Genomic DNA, 20352 nt, shown 5'->3' on the forward strand with positions numbered 1-20352 from the left:
GACAACATTTAACTTTCAAAACTTCAGCAATCAGCCACCCCAGTTCCCAAATGCATACAGAGTGTTAAAAGAAGAGTTAATGCATCACAGTGGAAAATAGGCCCCTGTTCCAACTTCTTTGAAATGTATTCCTGACATCAAATTAAAAATGAGGAGATACTGTATTTTTCAAAAAACAAGATAAAATTTGATATATTGTATTTGTGCTATTTTCAATTAAATATAGGGTTGACATAATTTGCAAATCACTGTATTCTGTCTTATTTACATTTTACACAGTGTCCCAACTTTTTTGGCAGCATGGCTGTTACAAGATTATTTTACCAAACAGCTAATATTACTCATTTAACAGCTGCATGTAAAATTAACTGCACTGTTTGTAACATATCACAAAAAGGAATATAAAATGTTAAACTTCTAGAATTTTTTTTATCTATACTTGTTTTCATACTTCTTCCCACATGCTAAATAATGCATCAATATAAATAATCAACCTAGTGGTAAAAAGCAAAAATCTGAATAAAGACTTAAAATTACAAAGGCATCATGGTCACTGATAAGTAACAGTCATCAGGCAAGTGATAATTAAGAAGCAAAGGCTTTGAAAACATTACTGGGAACAAGTCAGGAAATCCTGTTATTGGTTAACGGATATGACAATGGAAATGTAGCAAATGGAAGCAGGAGGTCCATAAAAACAACAGATACGTTACCTTAGTTTAAAATACAGGAAAACGTGCAAGCATAAAAATAATGTTTGTTAAATCCATTATATGTGAGAAAATAACAAATAAAAATGAAATGGGTAAAATTCTTCACTAACAACCAATTTAGTTTCAAAATCAAAAGCAACACAGAGGAGCAATATATACACAGACATTATGTGCTACTAGTTATTACTGGAGAAAAGCAGTCTACCCTTCAAAGTTCTGAACCAATATTCCATTACAGGGTCTCACAGCATTGAAAAAAAAAAGTACTGCAAGTCACATTTGCGCACAGCCTACGCTAAGTTAATGTATGGCTCCTAAATAGCTTCATGCTTTTGGGATGTGGGAGAAAACTGCAGTATCCAAAAGAAAATACATGTGTACACTGGGAGAATGTGCAAATAACACACAGCTAGAGACCATGTGGTGTTCCAAATGTTAAAAACTTCAAAAAAAACAAAAAAAAAACCTAACTTTTGTCATTTATAATTTCTGAAAACCATTGCAACTTCTAAAAAATACTCCTGATGCCTAAAAATGATTTTGTTTGCTTATTTTCATAACTTTATTATGAAACATAGAACTTTGCAGCTGGTGTGGGGGAAATGATGAAATAACAACTAAAAAAAAAAACTTTATAATTCGGACAGTAAACTTCAACATTACAAACAGCACCAGCACTGTCCCACTTGACTTTCTGAAGTTCCAGTAACAGACCAGTGTGTAACTGTTATTGATTTGTGACAAAAACTAGACAAGGCAGATGGACCATACAACAAGCTGCTTGCTCTTTTCAAGTAACAATAGTGAACCACACTATATGCTATTAGCATTTGTACTTAAATATGTTCTACTGCAAGTATGCATGCACACCTTTATCCAAAAGTGAGATGTTACAAAAATATGATAGTCCTGTACCCAAAAGTTTATGTAGTGGCTCCTACTCTTGTAAGATAATTTTACTGTGCAAGGAAAAAAAAATCTGCATTGCTTGATTTTCAAGGTAGGATACAAGAATCAAAAATGACACCATTTGCATAAATGACAATCAGTAATTGAAAGACTGAAACAGACACTTCACAATATTGAACACTGCTTATTGAGAAAATTATTTTTCTCACTTCATTCTTTATTTTGTTTATAGTGCTATCTCATCTTTGCAGAATATTTCTCCCAGCAACAGATCTTTCAAGCTTTGATTTCATCAGTAATCCCTTAACTTTAGAACAAACTAGAAGACCCATGAGTTTCACTCATCTCTCAGCATGGTGACAACTTTTAACAGTTATTGTTAACATTTTTGGTAATTAAGAGCAAAGTCTTCTTGTATTTTTGTGTTAAAACAATCATTCACCTTACATTTGAAACATATGTATATATTTTTATTAATAAAATGTATGAAAGTGCTAGTTACTGTAAGATCCTATTACAAAAACTGATCTTTCATAATCCGCCCAGCTCTATGAACAGCAGAATTAATTCCAACACAAAATGCTACTGTCAATGTCTTTCCTGCACATAACCTCTTCAACTTTAGTAGTAATGTTTTCATACCTCTAACCTTGCTGCTGTGCTAAATATCAGAAGGAAACAAATGTATTGTACTGTATATCCAGTACATTCACAAAGGCATACATTGTCAGGGTTACAGGGGCTGGAGCATATCCCAGCATCACTGGAAGCAAGGCATAAGTAGTAAACCTACTGGCCCTGGGTGATGGAGCGGCATTCTGCCTAGGACTCGTTCCTGCTGTGTAGCCTCTTTAATGTTACCAGTTATCCTGACTTGTAGTCTTTGGACTGTGGGAGGAAATCAGAATATCTGCAAGATGAAAACTTTATACAGTGGTCATTCCAGACAGGAATCACAAATTCAAGTGTTGTGAGGTAGAAACTATGCCATGATATTATTTTCACACATCTCCAAATCATTTTTTTTTTCTTTTAAAGGCAATTTTTCTTTTTTTCTCTTTTTGGCAGGTCTGAGTTCCACCTTAAATATATGATATCTATGCAGTAAATAAAAATAGAAATGCCACCACTAACCTAATGTTTTCCATTAAGTCAGTGCACTCTCAACCCAGTGTATAACTTCTGAAGTTGGATCTATGCATTATCAAGACATGTACAATTTTTGAAGACTTGCCCATGCATAAGCAACCCATTTCCTCTGACCTATACCCTTTGTGATGGACTGAGTTTGGTCTGGAGCCGGTGACCTGTGTAACAGATGAGCATATATTTACTAAAATAACAATTGCTAAAATTAAACTAGCTGTCTAATCATGTCAGCTCAAGTGATAAATAACAGTACAACAAAAAAGAAAATCAGTAATATTACCTCCATTTTGCAAACATGAGTATAAACACACTGAAATGTAAAATGATTAATGTGATTCTTGCTCAGTTGTATAGCCTTTATTATTGGCAACATAATTTACCTCAGTTCCTGTTTGAAGTATTGGTAACAAACTTTGAACAAACATGTGATGTGTGTTTCTATAAAAAAGCATGAAATGCACATACTTAACCAACATGTGCATTGACAAATATAATAAACTGAGCGTATTTGTGATTTTAGTGTTCCGCATATTCTCTTCAAGTCTTCATCTTCACAAGTTACTCAGTCCTGGGATTGTTAATTAGAGCTTACTCTTTAAAAATACTTGATGATTATGCTTCACCAAGTTATGCGGCTTCTCTTTAAAATTTTAAGGCTTATATATTGTGAAAGCAAATGATATATAAAGATATAAAAATCCAAAGCCATGAAGCCACAAGCCTCCTTAACAAGTGAATTCGAAAGTACTCCATTTTTAATAGCATTACCAAAGACTTTATCATCATATCTTCAGTATAGGTCTTCCTTCACCTTTAACATAACCAGTGAGCATCATTAAAGCATAGGTGTCTCTAACATTACTGTATCCCATAACATAAACCAGTACTAGCAGATGCTAGACGAGGCAGGACTTGACTGTCATCCAATACTGCTGCACAAGTGACAAAAGTACAACTTGTCATTTTTTTCTGATAATTAATACACTGTGTTTTCCACAATGGAAAGATGAGACTCCTTCCCAAATTCTTGCTGTGGCTGATTTGGCTGTTCTTGTACAGGCACAGAAGTTCTTTCCTCCTGAATGGGTAACCTGATTTCAGAAAGTCTTGCCGGCTGTCCAGTTTCCGGAGAACCATTTTCTGAAGATGACGCTAAAGAAGAACTACAGTTGTTGTTCACAACAGGTCCATTGTATATATATACATTACCATGAACAGTCATGCCTATGAAGAAAAAAAACAATATTAACACCTGTAACATGATGAAGAGTAAACTACTTTTCAAGTAGGTATTCTTTTCCAATTTTCATGGATCATCCACAAAAAATAAAGCGCAAATTAAAAGTAAAAAATGTGCACTATGAAGAAATTAACTTTGACTTGACAGCACTATGGTATTATGTGTCGGGAGTTCTCACTTGGGACTCAAGTACAGTATAAATTAATTAACAATAAATAACACTGTACTGTATATAGTAATATATATACACAGTAGGCCTATAATATATACATATATATATATATATATATATATATATATATATATATATATATATATATATATATATATATATATATATATATATATATACTAACAAAATACCAGCCTGGCAAGTACTGCATTAAAATTTTAATTAAGATGAAAATTTAACCTTTTTAAACTGAGGGAAAATATGCCAATAATTATTTGTTAAGGATCTCTTTGTATACCATGTTGTCAGTTCGGCCCTCCGGTTGTAACATGACCAAGCTGTGCGCTGAGCTTACTCTTGAGCATGCAACTTACACTTGGCCATGTGAACAGTAATCTTGTCTCAAATCTCACAGCTTGGATTGCTGCTGTCATAATCGGTTTGAGTTTCATGGTTTGCTTCAATTATGACAGTATTTGCAGGATTTGTTGTATTGAAGTGACATTCGGCATCTGTCAAGCGTTGTAAGCATCTGTCAAGCGTTGAAAGCACAGCACTTGTAAGCACGGTTTCATCGATAAAATCACATCCTGCTTTTGAGAGTTTAAACATTCATAAACATCAAAGTGTCCACTACTGAAATTGTCACCTGTGAGTCTAAGATGTTTAAGAGGCATTGGCGGTTGTCGAAAGGTGTAAAATATTTGGCCATTTCGGTACACTTGAAAGCGACAAGCGAACAATTCAGTGGCAGACATCAACTCACATGCAGAACCATAGGTGAAGGGCTTAAGCATTTCACTCTTATAGTGCTCCTGTGTAGTATAATTATCTCCTGTACCGTCATCAGTCCACACCTTGAACCTGTCCCAGTCATTCAATACATAAGACACAATGTTCCTCCGGATATCAAGAGTGAGCCTGATATGTAACAAAGAGAATGGAAAAGGTAAGTGGTATCTCCGGGCATGGAAACCACTCGGTAAGTGATAGTTCTTTGATCGATAGTGATCATCTCGATAGACATGGTAATGGGGGTTGGAATGATAAGGAAATTGGGTGCCTGAACAATGTAAAGTAAGTGTAAAATACCTATACAATAACTATAATTGTAATAAACAAACAATAAAACAGCGGTGAAGCCGTAGATTAAACTAAAAGGCTGTAGTTATCAGTAGGGAGACGTGAATCCCGTGGCGAAGCAAGGAAGGGAATGTAGAGACTGGAGCGACGGACGGCCTTATATAGGCAGGCAGCCAACAACGTGGGAGGCGTTGGGATGGGGGACCCAACGCCGTCTCACATGGTGACCGAGCTGCAGGCTATGGACGTATATATGTACGTAAGTAGGATTCAGTTAGCGCTGGGAACCCGTGTACCAAATTTCTTGAAGATGGGCCCATAAGTTCAATATGGTGGACCTTGTTGATTGTCATGACCGTTACGCCTAGAATTTCGAAATGAAACCTGCTTAACTTTTGTAAGTAAGCTGTAAGGAATGGGCCTGCCAAATTTCAGCCTTCTAACTACAAGGGAAGTTTGAAAATTGGTGACGTTGGAAAGTTCAATATGGCGGCCGACAGTGGCGTCATACCATCGAAATAAGTAAGTACATCGGTTTCGGTTAGCGCAGGGAAGCCGCCTACCAAATTTCGTGAAGATGGGGCTATAAATAAGAAAGTTCAACATGGCGGACGTTGTCGACCGTTATGACCGTTACGTGTAGAATTTTGAAATGAAACCTGCTTAACTTTTGTAAGTAAGCTGTAAGGAATAAGCCTGCCAATTTTCAGCTTTCTACCTACAAGTTGGAGAATTAGTGATGAGTCAGTCAGTCAGTGAGTGAGGGCTTTGCCTTTTATTATTCACATTATTTATTATATATATATATAGTAATGGTAGTGGTACTCTTTTCAGGAACTCAATAGTAGAACTGAAGAATCCACGTTTACATTCTAGCCTTAATGTTCCAATCGATGCCTTACTATTTGACACAAGTTGACAATAAGGAATAAACATGCAGTACATAATCAGCTTCCAGATATGATAAACTACATCTAAGTGATGGTTTGTGTAGAAGACAAATTTAAACAAGCTAGTAAATGTTAAAACACTGAAACGTGAGTAATAAAAGTTAAAGCATTATTAAGATAATGGCAGTGATTCTTAAATGTTCCTAGCTTGTAAGTCCTTTTACCTTTGTAGCTAGTTGTGAAAAAATGATAACATTTCAATGAATACTACAATGATAATTGAAAATGTATGAAACTGGGATACAATTCTTATTAAACACAGAACTTGATGTTGAGCCCTGAAAATTAGGTTACATACAAAGTAGTGATGCTTTTTACACTGCTTTAAACTAAAGCATGCTATATTCTGTATAACATGGTGCAATTGTCATAAGGATTTTACTCTCAAAATGTTTTATACTGAATATTCAATTTGAGTTTACACATTCTCCAGGTTAGCTGGAGACTAAATTGCTTTGATATCAGTGAGTGTGACCTGTAATTGAATGGCAACCTGTTCACAGTTTATTTTCTGTGTTTTTTCTAATGCTGCCTAAACCCACTATAACTATTCATGGCTCTGAAAAGAACACTGTAGATACAGAAAGATAGGCATTTCATCCTAGTTTCTAGTAAAACTACCTAACAATGTCAAAGCTGAGGGGACAAAAAAAAAAATTAATATTACTACACTGATAGTAACTCATCTATCTATCTATCTAAGAGCAGACTTTTACCACTTTGTTCTCTAGTCTTCCTTCAGCTGTTGAAGCACACACTAGAATATTATGTCCACAAAAAACATTGCACATTAACGGATCTGCACTCTTGATTTAGAACTTGCAGAATTTTTCACCAACAAAAATGCAGCTTCAAAACAAGCATGGCAAATGACAGTCAAGTTCAACCTGCTGTGACAGTCTGTGTGCTATTTCCTAGTGAATAACTGAAAAGAAGAGGCAGCATAGATTGCACAGTTGTTGCACTGCTGCCTCACAATAAGGAGACCTGGGTTGCATTTTAGGTCCTCACTGCACGGAGTTTGCATCTTCTCTCTGCATCTGCGTGGGTTTCCTCTGAGTGCTCCAGTATCCTCTCGTTGTCCAGAGACAAGCAGATTAAGTGGACTGGCAACATTCATCTGGCCCTAGTCTGTGGTTGGGCCAGTTGGAAAATAAAATAATTGACAAGAAAGAACAATTCATCTCATTCAGAAGAAAGAGGCTCCCTTCTTTGCCTCTACTTATGTTCTTCTGCTTGTCTCTGATGGGTTATTGGTCTTTCATTATTGATGTTAGGATGCACTGAATTTAAAAATCATTTGTGATCCCTCCATTACTACAGAAAAATAAAGGATTTGTAGTGTTCAGTACTGAACATGTTTGCAAACAGTGCATGAGATGGAGAAAATCAATACATAAATTTGTGAAGCAGGTGGTCATGAGCAATGGAAGAGTTGCAGGGCTGATTAAGAGCTGAAAAATGAGGTAATGGTGTTAAGCTATGCAGTGAAAAGACAATACTGTATTATAAAGTTGCTCGAACTGCTCAGTCATCTTGGGTTTAATGAGCTTTTGGAAAAGAGATCAGTAGACAAAATTACAATGGGACAAAACCTATTTTTTAATAACTGCTTATGTTCTGAAGTAATTAAAGACAATTACCTAGAAACTGTAAAGAACATTACCTGAAATAACTGGATATTGACATCCACCAGCTTGTAGATCAGGATTGTGACAATTGCTTCGTGCAGTTTTAGATTCAAATTCTAGAGAGGTGTTACAGACAGAAATGGGGCTTTGGTTTGCACTTGACAAATTTGTCTGGTAAGTACTGTGATGTGAAGAGCTAGGAGATAATCCCTCACAGTTCCGGAGCAGAGGCAGATTTGAAGACAGACTAGATTGTTCAGATTCCTGAAAAATAAATATAAAAAATCAATAAAAAGACTAGTCTGTGTTTGAGACTCAAACAGTACTTCAAGCCACCAACTCATGCTACAAATATTTATGACTAGCAAAATACCCGCGCTTCGCAGCGGAGAAGTGGTGTGTTAAAGAAGTAATGAAAAAGAAAAGGAAACATTTTGAAAATAACGTAACATAATTGTCAATGTAATTGTTTTGTCACTGTTGTGAGTAATGAGTGTTGCTGTCATATATATATATATATATATATATATATATATATATATATATATATATATATATACACACACACACACACACACATATACATATACACACATACATATACATACACACAAATACATATATATATATATATATATATATATATATACCTGTATATATATATATATATATACATACATACACACTCTTTGGGGTGCGAGCAACTGTTGCTGGGGGTGCCAGAATCCATATCAAGGAAGAAAAATGAAAAACATTATTTGTACAAAATCTTAATTTATTTATCCATATCTAAATAATTAAATGGGGAGGCTATTTCGTATCAGTGCAATACGCTGCTTGTTAAAACGGATGACTCCGCTCTTACGCAAGTCTGCGTGGATATTATGAACTATCGTATCTGTTCAAGTTCTATTTAAATTTTAAATAGAAGGAATTTTTATTTAGTCGACAGAAATGTCTTTGGTAGGAATGTAAGTTAAATGTAGGCATCATTGCATAAATTTTTCTTCACTATAGAAATGTAAAAAGTAAATTCGCCTTATATTCCAACCAAAGATATTTGTGTCGACTAAATAGAACTTGAAAAGATATATTTTTTCGAAAGTGATTGCGCAATTCAGATCGAGTTGACGCGCACTACATCGAGCTTGTGTGCTATTGTGGTTTCGCCTGCGTGCCTCAATAAGTCTCCCTCCTCGCTCTTACTTTTTTACCGTTCATCTAATGATTACACTGAGTATGGCTTTACCAAAACAATCATTGATGGCGAATAAAGTATCCATTATTCATAAAGCTTCAATTGGTGATCTGTCTTTCTGCGTTAACCGCATATTTTTTCATACGTCTCAAACCAAGGGGATGCGAGGGTAAAATGAATCGGGAAGCGCTGATATATATATATGTATGTGTGTATATATATATATATATATATATATATATATATAGAGAGAAATAGTTTTACTGTGAAATAATGCAAATTGTACATGACACGTGCTTCGCCCTAATTTTGGGGTCATCAGGCGTACATACTCCGTGCACCCCGTCTCGGGAATCGAACCTCGGCACTAGAGGCAAAGCCGCTTCCATTGCGCCACGGTGTGTGGTTTGTCTATTTGAGAGTATGTATGTATGTATATATATATACACATACATACATACATATTATTATATATATATATATATATATATATATATATATATATATATATATATATATATATATATACTAATAAAAGGCAAAGCCCTCACTGACTCACTCACTCACTCATCACTAATTCTCCAAGTTCCCGTCTGGGTAGAAGGCTGAAATTTGGCAGGCTCATTCTTTACAGCTTCCTTACAAAAGTTTGGCAGGTTTCATTTCGAAATAAATTCTACGCATAATGGTCATAACTGGAAGCTAATTTTTCTCCATATACTGTAATGGAGTTGAGCTGGATGGCCGTGGGGGGCAGAGTTTTGTGTAACATCATCACGCCTCCTACGTAAGTACGTAGAGAACAAGTAAGACCTCCAAACAGCGCTGAACAAAAAACGCCATTTCACAATTGAGAAGGTAGAAAAAGATTATGAAGCAAGTGATGCATACAAGTGTATTCATAAATATAAGCATATTCATAAGTACAGCTACTGCGGAAACAAAGCACGGCATGAACCGTAAGTTTACATTAAGTTTATAGACACACTCCAGCTGCCATTTGTCATGCCTACGGCAAAGGACGGTATTCGAGACATACAAATTTACTGAGAAGACACTAGGTATAAACGAGACTTTGGATCACTTTGTAACGGAGTTAAAATTGCTGTAGCAAGAAACTTTTAAGTGCCGGGTCTTACCTAACATTAAATAAACACATCCTCCAAATACAAACCTGATTGCAAGAAATAATGATGATCAAATCCTTGATGACAGTAACACTCATAACGGTCACAAAACTATTACTTTGACAATCATGTTACGTTATTTTTAAAATGTTTCCTTTTCTTAGCACAAGCACAGCTGAGAAACTTCGATGCATGTATTCCATAACGCGTTAAAAAAATAACGCATTTAATCACAGTTTGCACTCCCAGCACAGGGGAACTTTTGTCAGTGCATGATTTCCTGGTATATGGATTACATTTATGCACACATCAGAGCTACAAAAATGTAAGAGTCGAAAGAAAGCGCGTTGCTGGGACTAATTGGAGACAAATTTAATTTCAAAACACTACCCGACGGAAGCCTTGATAAAAGCATGGTTTTGTGCACACTGAAAATCAAGCAAATTAGATGCATTACAGAAAGCGGAATTTGTGGCTCTTCCTGGGGATCATTGGACTTTGAACCGTAAGTTTACATTAAGTTTATAGACACACTCCCGCTGCCGTTTGTCATGCCTACAGCGAATGACGGTATTCGAGACATACAAGTTTACTGAGAAGACACGAGGTATAAACGAGACTTTGGATCACTTTGTAACGGAGTTAAAATTGCTGTAGCAAGAAACTTTTAAGTGCCGGGTCTTACCTAACATTAAATAAACACATCCTCCAAATACGAACCTGATTGCAAGAAATAATGATGATCAAATCCTTGATGACAGCAACACTCATAACGGTCACAAAACTATTACTTTGACAATCATGTTACGTTATTTTTAAAATGTTTCCTTTTCTTAGCACAAGCACAGCTGAGAAGCTTCGATGCATGTACTCCATAACGCGTTAAAAAAATAATGCATTTAATCACAGTTTGCATTCCAAGCACAGGGGAACTTTTGTCAGTGCATGATTTCCTGGTATATTGATTACATTTATGTACACATCAGAGCTACAAAAATGTAAGAGTCGAAAGAAAGCGCGTTGCTGGGACTAATCGGAGGCAAATTTCATTTCAAAACACTACCCGAAGGAAGCCTTGATAAAAGCATGGTTTTGTGCACACTGAAAAGCAAGTAAAATTAGATGCATTACAGAAAGCGGACTTTGTGGCTCTTCCTGGGGATCATTGGACTTCTGTGACCATTAGTAATTTTAATTACATCTAATTATAAAATGTTCAATGATCACACTGTTTTAGCCTAATGTACAAAATAATTTTGGCTAAGGTTACACAGAGTTTAAAGGTGAAGCTGGTCAAATTACATTTTATGTTTCTGTCTTATTTTTTTAAGAACAAAAACTGCACTTTATGTTGAAAATTTTCCTATTATTATTTAAAGACAATATCATTCGGAAAATGTACTTAAAATACCACTTTATTTTTAAGTCTGCTCAATTTTAGCCAGGGATGATATTTTTATTTGATTTTCTTGCCCACTAAAACCCTTTTAAATTAAAAAAAAACATTTGCGATTTGGGGCAAATTTTCATGTGTAATCACATACGATTAATCAAGATTCATTATTACACAGCCTCTAATTAATTACATAAATTTTTTTAATGTAATGAGTCCTACCCCTAATATATATATATATATAATATGTATATATACAGTATATATGTAGATATGTATATATGTGTATATGTATATATGTGTATATGTGTATATATATATGTATATGTGTATATATGTATATATATATGTATATATGTATGTGTATATATATATATATATATATGTTTATATGTGTGTGTGTGTGTGTGTGTGTGTATTCTGCTAGTATATATATACCCGTGCTTCACAGCGGAGAAATACTGTGTTAAAGAAGTTATGAAAAGAAAAGGGAACATTTTAAAAATAACATAACATGATTGTCAATATACAGTAATTGTTTTGTGTGTGTAATGAGTGTTGTTGTCATATCTATATATATATATATATATATATATCAAAATACCCGCAGGAGAAGTAAAAAGAAAAGGAAACATTTTAATAATAATCTAACATGATTGACAATGTAATTGTTTTGTCATTGTCACGAGTGTTGCTGGCATATATATATACATATACATATATATATATATATATACATATATATATATATATATATATATATATATATATATACATGTGTACATATATACATACACACATATACTATGGGGTGCCATTCAAGTTTTGACTTTATATATTCAAGCGCTTACTTTATATAGTTCGACGCTGACTTTATATATTCAAGATTTGACTTTATATATTCCAGCGCTGACTTTATATATTCCGACGCTGACTTTATATATTCAAGATTTGACTTTATATATTCCAACGCCGTCTTTATATACTCAGGTTTTGACTTTATATATTCTGACAGTGACTTTATATAATCAAGTTTTGACTTTATATATTCGGGAATTACTTTATATATACAAGTTTTGACTTTATATAGTTAAATTTAGTCATCATTGCATAAATCTTTCTTCACCATAGAAATTTAAAGACTAAATTCAACTTCCATTCCTACCAAAGATATTTCTGCCGACTAAATAGAACCTACTTGTATCCAAATTCGAGCTATTGAGCTGTCGCCTGCACGCCTGAATAAGTCACACTCGCTTCGCTCTTACTTTTTTACCGTTCATTTAATCATGGCTAGTGGCGGAAAAATTATAAAATGGAAGGAGTATTACACTGAGTATGGCTTTACCAAAACAATTATTGATGGCGAATAAAGTATCGATTATTCATAAAGCTTCAATTGGTGATCTGTTTTTCTGTGTTAACCTCTTTTTTCATACTTCTTCTCAAACCAAGAGGGTGCGAGGGTAAAATGAATCGGGAAGCGCTGATCAATGTAATCGATGTACCAGGAAATCATGCATTGACAGAAGTTCCCCTTTAATGCATTATTTTTTAACGCATTATGGAGCACATGCACCGAAGCTTCCCAGCTGTGCTTGTGCTAAGAAAAAGAAGCATTTTAAAAATAATGTAACACAATTGTCAATGTAACCTTTTGTATGTAGTGCCTGGAGGATTCAGTGTGGAGAAACTCTAGAGACAGCGTGTGTATTAACTTGTGGATTTTTCTGTGAGTATTTGGTGGCAGTGTTACAAAGTCGCTTCCGTAAGACTGCGTTGGCTGCGGAGCTCAGCTCAGAGCGAAATGAGGTGAATGGGAGGGGAGATGATGACGTGACTCCCCCACCCGCCTTAACTGTCAATCCCCCACAAACACAGTCTCTCTGAATTTGCATAAGCACAGCCCTTCACCTGCAATTTTAACTTAGTTACAAAGTGATCAAAACTCTCGTTTATATCCTGCGTCCTCTCATTAAACTTGTATCCTGCACACCCGTGGGCATGACAAACGCCAGCGGCAGCCTGTCTATGAACTTAATTTGAACTTTAGGTTTACATCGTGCTTTGTTTCTGAAGTAGCAGCACTCATGAATATGGTTGTATATGTCACTTCTTATTGTTTCGCTGCCTTCTCAATTATATAATGCATGTTTTCTTCAGCACTTTTTGGAGCTCTTCCGTGTTATCTACGTACTGCGTTGACAGTCAGTTCACATGATTACGTGGGAAGCGTGATGATATCACATGAAACTCCGCCCCTCCACGGCTTTCGAGCTCAACTCCATTACAGTATATGGAGAAAAATAGCTTCCAGTTATGACCATTATGTGTAGAATTTCAAAATGAAAAAAGCCCAACTTTTGTAAGGAAGCTGTAAGGAATGAGCCTGCCAAATTTCAGCCTTCCACCCACACGGGAAGTTGGAGAATTAGTGATGAGTCAGTGAGTGAGTGATTCAGTCAGTGAGTGAGTGAGTCAGTGAGGGCTTTGCCTTTTATTAGTATAGATTATTGACATAGAAGGCAGGTTTGGACTAGCACCCTGACCACAATGGAAACATTCTCCTTACTGTCTAGGAGAGTACTGCAATCAAAGGGCAGAGGGAGACTGCCTCCTGGCAGACTGCTAATCACTATTAGCTATTTCATATTTGTGGCATTTAGCCTCAAAATGTGTAAAAATATAGTTGTCCAAAAAAAAAAAATCAAATTCTGTCCACGCTAGTTTTATTCTTTACAATATTTATAGCAAATATACATTTTAATGAAAATAAAAACATTTAGAGGTTACTCAATTTGGTAGTTATGTTATCTGAACTGAACAAGAGACAGCTGTTCTACACTTGTAGATCTACAACATTAGCACTGGCTCTGGTGAAGTTGAAAAATTCTTGCCATGATCTGCAACGAGTAGAATAATATTTTTTTTTTGTTCCTTATTCTTTGTCAGGGCCTTAAACAGACTTCGTTGTAGTTTTGCATAAGAGTTATTTCTTGGGTGTTGTCATTTCTACATGGTGTGACTGAAACGTATGAAAATGCCTTAAAATTAAAGTCTGCAATGTGCACTTTAATCATGTCTAAGTCGTATGGTTTGTAATTTTAAACTGTGGAGCAGAGGGGTAAATGAAGGAAAAATGCACCTTGGTTCCAAAAAAAATGGCGGGCATTGTTTATATAAAAATATAAGCAGTGGCATTGAAAATGGTTAATTTTCTGCAAAGTTTATACTAGAAACCCTTTTTACCAACATTGCATTTTTTGTAAAAACCATTGCTATTATTGCATTTCTGGGAAACGTACTGACATGTTATTGCAGTAAATGCTGAATATGGATATTTAGTTATTATTATTAAAAATATTCTAAAGCAAGTGCTTTTTATGAATAACAAATTAACTGAAGTTAATTTGACTTGAAGTTTGTTTCTGTACACTATACCTAAAAAGATTTAAAAAAGAAAATATAATAATTAATGTATTCATCCATCCATTTTTCAGCCTACTTTTCCAGTTCAGTGTCACGGAGAATTAGAGGTTATCTTGGCAGCAATGGGCAAAAACCTGGAACCAACCCTGCAATGGAGGCAGAGCCATTTTACAGCAAGGAGATAATCAGACTTTTTTTTTACTTTTTCCCAGATTTATTCAACCAATACTGTGCAAGCCAAAAAACACTCAACCAGGTCATTTGACAAACTACTCTGTACCTCACTCACCGAACCTGTGTGACCCCCGCCATCTGTAAATAAAAAATAAACAGACAACATTTTAGAACTGAGAGAATTAAACAATGTAGTTTTGTTAAACAACATAAAGTATTTCATTAAAAGTTACTATATCTCAATACCCAAAGCAAAGAAAGGATTTATCAGCAGGTTATCAGGAGATAGAAAATACATGTCCTTACCAGACTCTAAAAACAAGATAAGGTCCTAGGGCTACCTACGTTTAATATTAGCATTTAAACAGATCACTGAAGTCATTTATCATTGTGCTCTATTCTGTCTTACATAGTGCAACACACAAACCTATTCCTATTATCTCTCTTATTATAAAAAAGCGAAGCCCCCTAGTACTTTATGTATTATTCTGCATTATAAAGTGACAAAAATGATCAAGCTTTTAAAGGATAAGTTTGGTACTTTTCAAATAAAAGTTATTCCTAAACAAACATGACCTATGTGAGCATTCTAAAGATAAGCACATTTTTAAAAAGTAACTTGTTCTTGTGTTTTATAATGGACCTAATGGGTACCGGGGTCTAAATGTAAAAAAAAAGCCTTACAAGTTAACAGATACCTCCACTTTGTAGAACCAAAGCTTTCAACATAGGAAAACATGACTTCTGCATTTCTGTGGCAAGCTTATGACAACATAAGTAAACCTAAAAAAATATAGTTTATCACAGATTCTTAGTACTATTTTCTCAAAGTAAGGATATACTTCTTGCTTGCTTATCTCCTTGCAGTGGGTATTGTAAGTACAGCTATAAAACACAAACCCCAACCGCCACTTTACCCAGCTATATTCTGTTCATTAACCTAATTTACCTTCTGTAATTCTGATTCTTCAATGCTTATTATCTACCATGAATTGTAAAAACAGACAGATGTGCACGGGAAGAATGTGAAAACTCCATGCACAACCTGGCACTGTGAGGCAGGAATGACATTTCTGTACTACCACTCCGCCTATATTAAAACATCTGTATCAAACTTACTAAACTTCAACTTAATTAAAACTTAATGCTTGCCAATAACAACTGCTCAGTTCTTATCCCTTGGTTGCACACTACGCACACACTCAGCCTTTCTGGTCTCACTTGCTATACAACCGAAATACACTTGTGCATTACACCAGTGGCAGTCTGCAATATCTTTGAAAAATAACAAAATAAGCTTCTGTAACAGAATGCTAGTTATCATACGTATGACATTTTTTCAGTCAGTATTGTCTAGTTGTCTACATTACAAAGAAAGCAATTCACATTGGGCATCAACATCCAATAATTTCAATAATGGAACTTGGTGAGGATGTTGTGTGGTAAATCCATGCCCTGGGCTGTGAAAGGTTGCCGCAGAGGAAGACGAGCAGAGAAGTGAAATGCCCAGCCAATCTCCTTTAAAAATGGCTAAATCCCACAAACATGTTTTGCTTTTTGTTTTTTTTTTCCTTCTTTCCTAGATATGCTGTTTTGTAAAATGTGCACTCACTCAAGACCGTGCATCAATAGTCAATAACATCTTTGGCTTGAAAAGTTGATATATTTGGTAAGTTTTCATGCTTGCTTTCATATCAGAACTGAGGTACCAATTACCTCCATTATAAAATGCATATTTGTAGACATTTATAAAATATGCTTCACTTAAAAGGTGGCAAATTACCATATAAAATGGTTATAGAGAAAATAAGTTCAAAACTGAAAAGTAGCAAATTTATCTCTTAACTCTTTAACTTTCAGGGTTAAGGGAGAAAATTTAAATGAATTATTGCAAAAAACAAATGTGCAGGTAATAACAATGTCAAAACCATAAAACACATGGTCGTTTCATTTATATCAATAATTAAAAGGTTCAGGAGTATGTATAAATTTTAAAATAAAAAAATAAATTGTATTTAATATGTTGCAATACAGGTGAAGACTTAAAACCAATTAAGAACACTGTATAATTAAAGAAATATAGATATTTTAAAATAAATATTACAATATCTTCTGTGTGACATATATAGCACACCTAACAAAAGTTTTTTACCTCAAAGAAATACATGAATTAGAATGAATTAAGCATTCTTAAACCTAAAGGTTAAGTGCCCTAGTGTAAATTTTGGAAGAAAAAATATTAAACCTAATTTGACTAAAATTGTGGTTTGTTCTCAAAACTACTGTCTTCAAGTCCTCAAAAACCAAACTGTCTGTATGTGATTTTTATGTAATATTTTCCTGGGGACTTAAGTGTTGTCCCAATAGCTGAAATAAACAGTAATTTTCCAATTTTTTTGGTAATTGAGCCTTGTGACATATAGAAGAACAGGGTCTGGTACTGTAATGGGAAAAGAAAAGTAAATAGAAAGACGTGCAGGCAGATGGCAAATGCATAAATGTCCTTAGGCACAAGAATGTCCAAATGCACAAGGTGATCAAAATTGTAGACGGCTGCACCATTGCTGTTACTTAATGGAAATCCCATTAGTGCAACAGAAAAATGCCGAAAGGTATATGCCAGCAGCTCACAATTCTAGGTAGCAGGGACTTAAAACTGCAAAACTCTGTCAACTCCAAGAAGGATGAAAATAATAATCAGGAGGAAGAGCATCTGTTGTATATTAGATATAATTGGTAAATTGTGATGTGTACAACAAAAAAGCAATAAAGCCCTTGACCTTTTAGACTAAAAGTATACAAAAACTGGTTCATTTCCTTCACAACTCTAGACATTATTAATATAGCATTAATATGTAATTATTTTAAAGGAGTCCAAAAAATTACTTTATAAAATTTGTCTACCTTGTGTCAATTACTGGGTTGCTTCCAGCAAGTGCCTGTATTTTATTTTTCCTCTGTGTAAAATTTTTCATGGATTTCATGAACATCAAATTCAGCAGGTATCCTGATGCCACAATATACATTATATGATATGCTTTATTTATTTGACCAATGCCTTCTCAACACTGAATGAATCCATTGTGTGTGACATCATTTTTTTACCAATAATGACAAGAGAAAAATCTCATTACCACATCATTCATAATATTCAGAGTCTTGAAATATACACTCATATAAATGTTTACTGAGTCAATGTCAGTAAATCACTAGCTTTGATGATTTTGTAATGTGCTGACTGGCCCTGTTATTTTGCATAAAGCTATGGTATTATTAGAGTTGAGGATGCTGACACAGAAATAGCTGGTGACTGGCAACCGTAGAGGGCCCAAGGTTGAGATGAAAAGCAAGGCAATATGATGAAGGAATGAACGAGTATGTGGCAACTAATATGTAAAAGGAAACTATATGGACTACTATACTGACTACTAGTTATAGTTATTAAATATTTTATAATGAAATAAATATAACACCATGTTCAAAACATATATGTAAAGTAACAATGCTACTTTATGTTGCAGTTAAGTTCTTAAATCCTCTATCTTTTATCAGTATCTCTACTCATCTCTCATTGAACCTGCTTAGAACAGGACAGGAACCAACTCTGGACAAGGCAGGAGGCACCTACACATCTCTTACTCCTTCAAATAAAGACAATTTAGAGTGATCAGTTTCGCCAACACAAATATATTTGTAGTTTGGGAGAAAATGTAATTAGGGAAAGTGAGGAAAATAGTAAAACTAAATCTAATAAAGACCAGCACTAGTACATTTGAACATTAGAGATTTTTTTCTTCTAAAGTTAGGAATAAAAAAATAAAATAATAAGTAGTATTGTGTGCAACCTGAATCAGTTCACACTAAATAACAAAACCCTATACAGCATAAAAGATATTTATACAGTTTTTTCACCTACAATACAATACCTTTCACATTGTTGTCCCTTTTCCTCCACCATAAGATACAAATAAAGGCAATCAAAATTACAATTGGTAGTATCAAAAAAGTCACCCAAACTTCTGAAAATCAAAAACAAACAACAAATATATAAATTAGATCAAACATTAATCCAGACTGTCATGTAGAGAGCAAAAAAGATGAAACCATCTGAAAATTCATAACATGTAAAAACATCACATTAAGAATAAACAGGATTTAGGCATATTTTTGAGGTCCTAAAATTGTGAAAAACTTGACTACATACAAAAACAAAACAGTTAAATAAAACAAAGTCCAATTAATCACAGAAAGAAAGTTAACTCCCCATAGAGACTGTGAATGAAGAATTAAACCCAATCTCATTCATTTTTAATTATTTTTATTTAATATTTTAACCATATATCATTGCTCTACTTAATTTTATTAGAATGGACAAATATGATTTACGTTTTCAGTTTTTTAACCATTTTTTTTAGGCTCAAAACAAAATAAAAAGCAAATAATTATTTCTTACTAATTTTAAAAAGAAACTGCAGTCCTGAAAAATTTAACAAAATATGGATTGCTTGAACAATTTCACCTCAGTAAGAATTCTAATTTCTCAGGAATCAAGTACATGTATGTCCAATGTGGGCAATTCAGTAAGTAAGGTTAGTAAAATTTGAGGTATGAAGTAATAATATTAACAAGAAAAATTAAGTTAAATGTCTGTACATCTTAATTTTGTCCTAAGATGTCACAGTATCTCTTATCTTTGTTTTTAAAAGTCACCAGGATCTCTTCTGCTCCTTTTCTAAACTGAGATGGATTTGTAGTTAATGCTGCCAAATGGGAAAATGTTAAGTGTATTCACAAGTCCAGAAAATAATACAGGAAAAAGTGTTTGCAACTACTTTAAAGGCTGAAAACAGAAACCCGTAAAAAAAACAAAAAAAAACTTTATAATATAACTAATTTAAAAGCTGCCAAGAAAATTAAATTTTTCCCAAGAACAACTAATAGAGTGCATTTGGCCTCTGTGAACGAACATACAGAGTAGAATTCTGCGAATTAAGTAGAACTGGACAGAAAGCTGTGTGATTGTGCACTGACCAAAACTATACAATTTAGATATAACTCCAAACTCCACTTGCTGCAGGGACATCGAACTGTTGGTCGTAAATCTGCGTCCCTATTACTTGCCCAGAGAGTTTGGACACGTCATTGTTGTTATTGTTTACATCCCTCCTCGCGCGGACATGGTGA

General features: G+C 34.4%; 1 protein-coding gene across 5 annotated transcripts in view; it reads right to left on the reverse strand.

The window, feature by feature from the left end:
• Window positions 1-3097: 3097 nt before the first annotated feature.
• The window catches only part of LOC120535695 (tumor necrosis factor receptor superfamily member 3-like), a 71407-nt gene continuing 54152 nt past the window's right edge, over window positions 3098-20352 (reverse strand). For 2 of the 5 annotated variants that reach the window (XM_039763682.1, XM_039763683.1), the window contains exons 8-11: window positions 19095-19187; window positions 15275-15306; window positions 7883-8111; window positions 3098-3995 (exon numbers count right to left, since the gene is read on the reverse strand). In XM_039763682.1, the coding sequence (XP_039619616.1) occupies window positions 3748-3995; window positions 7883-8111; window positions 15275-15306; window positions 19095-19187 (602 nt within the window). In that variant the 3' untranslated portion in view covers window positions 3098-3747. The remainder of the gene's footprint in view (window positions 3996-7882; window positions 8112-15274; window positions 15307-19094; window positions 19188-20352) is intronic. The other 3 variants (XM_039763684.1, XM_039763686.1, XM_039763685.1) reach the window with 3 other exon arrangements.

This window comes from Polypterus senegalus, chromosome 9, assembly GCF_016835505.1.
Source record: "Polypterus senegalus isolate Bchr_013 chromosome 9, ASM1683550v1, whole genome shotgun sequence".
In the NCBI taxonomy this organism is placed as follows: domain Eukaryota; kingdom Metazoa; phylum Chordata; class Cladistia; order Polypteriformes; family Polypteridae; genus Polypterus; species Polypterus senegalus.